This window comes from Pteropus alecto, unplaced genomic scaffold, assembly GCF_000325575.1.
Source record: "Pteropus alecto unplaced genomic scaffold, ASM32557v1 scaffold52, whole genome shotgun sequence".
Lineage (NCBI taxonomy): Eukaryota > Metazoa > Chordata > Mammalia > Chiroptera > Pteropodidae > Pteropus > Pteropus alecto.
Genome location: NW_006433941.1, coordinates 1003627 through 1009652, shown reverse-complemented (window position 1 = coordinate 1009652; position 6026 = coordinate 1003627). Strand labels below are relative to the sequence as shown.

The 6026-nt window shown below is 49.3% G+C and overlaps 1 protein-coding gene across 1 annotated transcript in view; it reads left to right on the top strand.

Moving 5' to 3' along the window:
• Window positions 1-4617: 4617 nt before the first annotated feature.
• Window positions 4618-6026, top strand: part of HS3ST3A1 (heparan sulfate-glucosamine 3-sulfotransferase 3A1) — an 85818-nt gene continuing 84409 nt past the window's right edge. Inside the window, exon 1 of the mRNA XM_006908396.3 lies at window positions 4618-5216. Within this exon, the coding sequence (XP_006908458.1) occupies window positions 4618-5216 (599 nt within the window). The remainder of the gene's footprint in view (window positions 5217-6026) is intronic.

Below are 6026 nucleotides of genomic sequence, written 5' to 3'. Positions count from 1 at the left end.
GATAAAATATATTATAATTTATGATATATCTATTTATATCTATACACTTGACCCTTGAACATCACAAATTTGAACTGCACGGGTCCACCTATACATGATATTTTTTAATTGATACCTGTACCATTTTCAATTGCCATTTGGGAGTCCATGGATGAGGAAGGCCAACTGTATGCATTGTTTTAGGCCATTTTATTCAAGGGACTTGAGCATCTGCAATTTGGGTATCTGAGGTGCCCCAACCTCCTCACTATTCAAGGGTCAACTGTATACATATTTATGGATATATAACTTTACAGGGAACTAACCAATATATTAATCATGGTCATCTCTGGACAATGAAATTTTGAGTGTGCTTTGTTTATTTTATGTATTCTTTATACTTCATTGTATATCAAGCATTTTAAATAAACACAAATTATTGATTATAAGAGAAAGTCATTTAAAAATATTCCGTTAAAATGTAAACCCTCTATGGGTACAGTATAGTGGATAGGTTCATAAGATCCAGGGCTGAGAAGGGCCTTAGAGCCTTGGAGAACATTGAATGAGGACGGTGGAACAGAAGTGGGCACCCACTAAGGGAAGAGAAAGGTGCAGAGAAGAAAGAGAAAGCTGGAAAGCACTGAACATCACCCTCACCTATCTGTGATAACAAGAACTTTTCCTGGCAGAATCTTATCACCTTTAAGGACTGGCTATAAGCTTTAACATGAAATGACAAAGAGAAAGATAGAAACAAGAAAAAACTGTAAAAAAGTCCATAGTGCTTGTTGGTATTTTGGTAGCGATTTTTCTCCCTTAAAATTGCCATTAGCTACAACTGGTTTCCATTATAATAAATGTCTTTAAATCAATGAAAGAAAGTACTTTCAAAAGGATTGTGGAGTATGACTGTAACTAATGTTATCATGAGACTTTAATCAATTTTTATAATTTTTTTATGATTAGACATAATGCCACATACCTATCTCCCCTCTCTTTTTTTTTTTGGTTAAGAATCTTTTTTTCTCTAACCCTTCCCTGAGATGTTTGTTGCCTTGGGTAGGCTGTGTCCTACCAATAAAGCTCACTGCTTCTCAAAAGAGCCTCGCTCTAGATCAAGGGTCCCCAATCCCTCTGCGGTGGACCGTTAGCAGTCCACAGTTTGTTAGAAACCAGGCCACACACCTGGAGGTGAGCAGCGGCAAGCAAAGCTTCATCCGTATTTGCAGCCACTCCCCAGCGCTAGAGTCACTGTCACCGCCTCAGCTCCACCTCAGATCATCAGGCATTAGATTCTCATAGGAGCACCCATTCCTGGTGCAGAAAAGGTTGGGGACTCCTGCTCTAGGTGACTTTTTCCTTCTAGGTTTTGATAACCTCTTCTTTCCCTCATTCCTTTAGGCTTGTGAGTGGTTAACAGCTCCAATGCTACTAGCCTAGAGTTACTGCATTTGCCTCTGGCCTTTGCCTTTCCTACTCCTTCGTAAACAAGTCTCTTGTAAATAAACTGCCAAGAATTATCTACATAATGTAACATACAGATGACATATTATAGAATCGTACACTTAAAACCTATATAATTTTATTAACTAATGTCACCCCAATAAATTAAAAAAGAATTATCCTAATTTGAATATACTGCCTGTTTTCTGTTGAGATTCTGACAGATACACCCCTCTCACCAAAACAACAACCCCATCTGTGCTGTCCAATATGGTAGCCACTAGCCACATGTGGATATTGAGCACCTAAAATATGCCTAATCCCAATAAAGAAGTGCTGGAAGTGTAAAATGCACACTAGATTTCAAAGACTTGGTATGAAAAGAAAGGACATAAATGACTTCAATAATTTTTATATTGATTACATGTAAAAATCACATTTTTAAGTATATTAGATATATTATTAAAATTAATTTCACCTGTTTTTTTTACTTTTCTTTAAGGTGGCTACTAGAAAATTTAAATTACCTGTGAGGCTTGTATTTGTGGCTTATATTTTATTTATAAAGTACAGAAGTCTAGATATTGCGGGAGTGATTCTGAGAACCATGCTCCTATATAATGTGTTTTTAATACCCACATAAAGGGAATATCTATGCTTAAAATGTGAAAGCATGAACGTACAATATCCTACAATGTGGTAGCAAGGCGGGAACTTGAAGACCATCGTTTTCAGGGTGAGAATACCGAGGAATATTTGTAAGCATTTACGGGACAGTATATGCTTTCAGAACAACTTTAAAATGGTCTTTGTTTTTTGTTTGTTTGTTCGTTCATTTCTTTGTTTTCCTTCTGCAACACAGACTGAAATACCTAGAGAAAAACTTTAAAATATACTAAAGCTCAAGTTAGTATTAAATCTCAATTGGTTTGTCGATATCCAATTTTAGGACACAAGAAGGCATTAAAGCTTGGACTGGCTGTTCATCCTTGTAAAAAGCCCATCACTTTATGGCGTCAGAACCTAATAAATTCTTTGCTGGCTTATTGAATAGGTTGCGTTTGGTGCTTCATAAACATAAAAATATGTCCAGCATTGGGTATTCATCCAGCGGGCACACATATACCAGTTCCACACAAGCCGACCCCTTTGGAAGGTTAAAAAGGAATTCCCTGACTTCCACTCCCATGTTCAAATAGAGTGCCTGCAGGCTGAGAGAGGAAGGTTGTAAAGTCCCAGCAGTGGGCCCAGAAAGCTGCCTCCACCGCTTGCAGCGGTTGGTGTGCGACCGCCAGGCTACCGCCCACATTGCAGGGCGTCTTGCCGAGATAAGGAAGCCAAGAAACCAGGAACAAGTCGGATTGGAATAAAAAACCACCTCACGTAAGTTCCACGGGCCACCTCCCTCCATTAAACATCAAGACGATTTGTATCGCTTCCTGACCTGCTGCCCCAGGAGCACAAGAAGATATGGGGTCAGGCGAGGCAACAGAGAGGAAACAGTCCTTTATGGAGGGACCTTTAACTCTTTAACGACACACACACATACACACAGACGCGCGCGCACACACACGTACAAACAACATTAAAAAAAAATATCCTTCATCAAAAACTGGGCATATGGATTTGGAATCGGAGTTGATATTTATTTATTTATTTTTAATCTTAATTTCTCCACTTGATTTATTTATTGGCTTATTTTCTAAGACGTTACTCCTTTCTAGGTCTTGGGAAACTCTTGATCATCATCAATAATACAAGGGAAGAATCAAAAGGAAAAATAAAAACAAAAATAACACTGCTGAGAGGAGACTGAGCTCCTCTCAAGGGCCCGCCGCGGACAGTTGGGTAGGTATGTGCAAGTCAAAGCTGTTGCGGAGGAATTCCGTTCGCCCTAGACAGATGGGTGTGTGGCGTGAAGCGCGGTACTGGGAACTGCTGCCAAAAATACTTCCAAAGGTTCGGGTAGGTGGCAGGGGCGGGACCGGGGAAGGATGTAGCGACAGAGGCGGAAGGGAAGCAGAGTGCAGGGAACTTAGAGGAGGTCAGGGTTGCGAAGGGCTGAGCTGAGTCGGAGGGGTTGAGAACCCCTAATCCAGCGAGTGGCCGGCTGGGTGGAAGTCAGGCCCCCGGGGATCCGGCCGGCTCTAGCTGTCAGTCAGACAACCGTGGGGCCGCCGCAATCCCCAGCTCTGTTCCAAAGGAGCTATGCTGCGGGCGGGGGTGGGGGCGGGAGGAAAGGGCGGAATGGGGAAGGGGCGTCGCCCCAGTCTCCCCCGCCTTCTTCAATGTCATTGGGCCGCCGCGGCGAGGTCTGCGCCACCTTTTCTCCATCCCACCCCTCCCGCGGGCCGCGCTCGTCCGGGGGCTGGTCCGGCCCGGGCCGTTGACGTCACCGCCAAGTTTGCTGCCCTGGGCGCCCCACGTGTGGCGGCGGCTACGGCCCGGGAGACAGCGAGAGAGCGCCTGCTAGCACAGTGGCCGCGGCCGCTGACAGGTCCCGCACAGCCAGACTCCGCTATGCCGCTCCCAGGTGGGGCGTGAGAGCAGTTTGGAGCAGCCGGGTGCGCACCAGGAGGGGCGGGCTGCTCGGCGCGGGCCTTCTTGTTCCTGCTCGGGCAGAAGGACTCGGGGGTACCTTGCACCAGGGCCGAGAAGGCGCGCCGAGACGGTCCAGGGGACCGAGGAATTCGGGGCTGGGAGGCACTGTCGCTTGCCGCTGTCTGGAGCGCACGGAGTTCAGCGGCCCCGGAGTGGAGCGTCCCCTCGTCAGGACTGAACGAGGGATGCAAGGTCGCTGAGCGGAGACCGCTGGGGGCCGAGGCTGAGACGCTTGCCTCCGCCACCTCCTCCAGGACCCCCATTCCCGCGACTCCTAGAGTACTGGGGCGCCGAGCGCTTCTCCGAGGCTCAAGACTTGCCGAGTCTAAGAGGATGGTTTCTTAAGCACGGCACCACGTCCCCTTTCCCGCCCCCTAGACCAGAGGAAGGGATCCCGCGAGGGACTCCGGAGGCTCGGTCTCCCTAAGGAGCCCCGGCTGCTGCCACCTGGGGCAGCTTGCACGGCCGCAGGGACGCACGGGCGATGTGGCCTCCGTCCAGCGCGCAGGCCCTCCTGGAGGATGTCATGGCACTTGGCGGAGTCTCGGCCTAGCATGGCCCGCGTGCTGCCCGACGTCGCCTCCGGCTAGGATGGCCCCTCCGGGCCCGGCCGGCGCCCACCCCACCTCGGCAGAGCCGCTGTCCCGCAGCATCTTCCGGAAATTCTTGCTGATGCTCTGCTCCTTGCTCACGTCCCTTTACGTCTTCTACTGCCTGGCCGAGCGCTGTCAGACCCTGTCGGGCCCCGTCGTGGGGCTGTCGGGCGGTGGCGAGGAGACGGGGGCCCCGGGTCGCGGCGTCCTGGCCGGAGGCCCGAGGGAGCTGGCGGCGCGGCCCGCGGCGGCGCAGAGAAAGCGCTTCCTGCAACTGAAGCAGTGGCGGAGGCGCCGGCGGCCTGTGCGGCGCGACGGCGGCGAGGAGGTGGCCTGGGAAGAAGAGACCCCGGGCCTGGCCGGGGGTCCCGGTGGCTCCGGGGCTGGGAGCAGCGTGGCCGAGGCCCCACCCGGGACTCTGGCGCTGCTGTTGGACGAAGGCAGCAAGCAGTTGCCGCAGGCCATCATCATCGGCGTGAAGAAGGGCGGCACGCGGGCGCTGCTCGAGTTCCTGCGCGTGCACCCCGACGTGCGCGCCGTGGGTGCGGAGCCCCACTTCTTCGACCGCAGCTACGACAAAGGCCTCGCCTGGTACCGGTGAGCTGGCGCGGGGCACAGGCAGAGGGCAGGCAGCGCGCGATGTATGTGTTTGCGTCGGGGGGCTTTGAGAGAGACCACGATGACTCCCAATTCACCTTCCTATCCGTTTCATGCAGAAGGCGGGAGATGGGGGAAGGTTCATCAGTAGTTGTCCTTAACCTGAGGGGTCTTGTTCCCCACGATGCCTTCTTTCTCCAGTATACTGGATGCTGGAGGGGGAGAAGGGCAGGAGGAGGGAATTGGTCCTTAATGATTGTTTTCTTTAGTCTTTGAGATTCCTTTTCCCTCAAATAGCCAATTTCATCTTTTCCTCCTCTGCTAGACGATCCTTGTGGATAGCTAAAGAGGGGGGAAGAAGTCTCTCCTAAATTAGAACTTGTTCATCAATTATTATGTTGACTCCTTTCCCAAGGAAGCCTGTTTTTATTTCTTTACCTTCTGGGCAGTTCTCTGTGGTTAATGCAGTCTTTGCCGTCAGGTATTTATTTACCTTGACCTTCTGCCAGATAGTTGTTCTAGGTGGTAAGTAATATAGAGACTTCATAAAAGTGTCAAGAACCAGAGTCTAGGTTGTTGGGAAATATATGTCCGAGCAAGTGCCAGCAACCAGTCATTGTGTTTTAAAGAAGGCTTCCTTGGTAATAACTTTTGTTTGAGGCAAGGAATGAATTTCGTAAAGTGCTTTCTGTATTTACAGGAAAGCGTACCTTTTGTTTCTCTACTGGCAGAAACTTTCTCAAAGCTCTTTGAACACTTCTCTTTAGAAATGAGGTAGCCAATTGGAAGGAAGGAAGGAAGGAAGGAAAG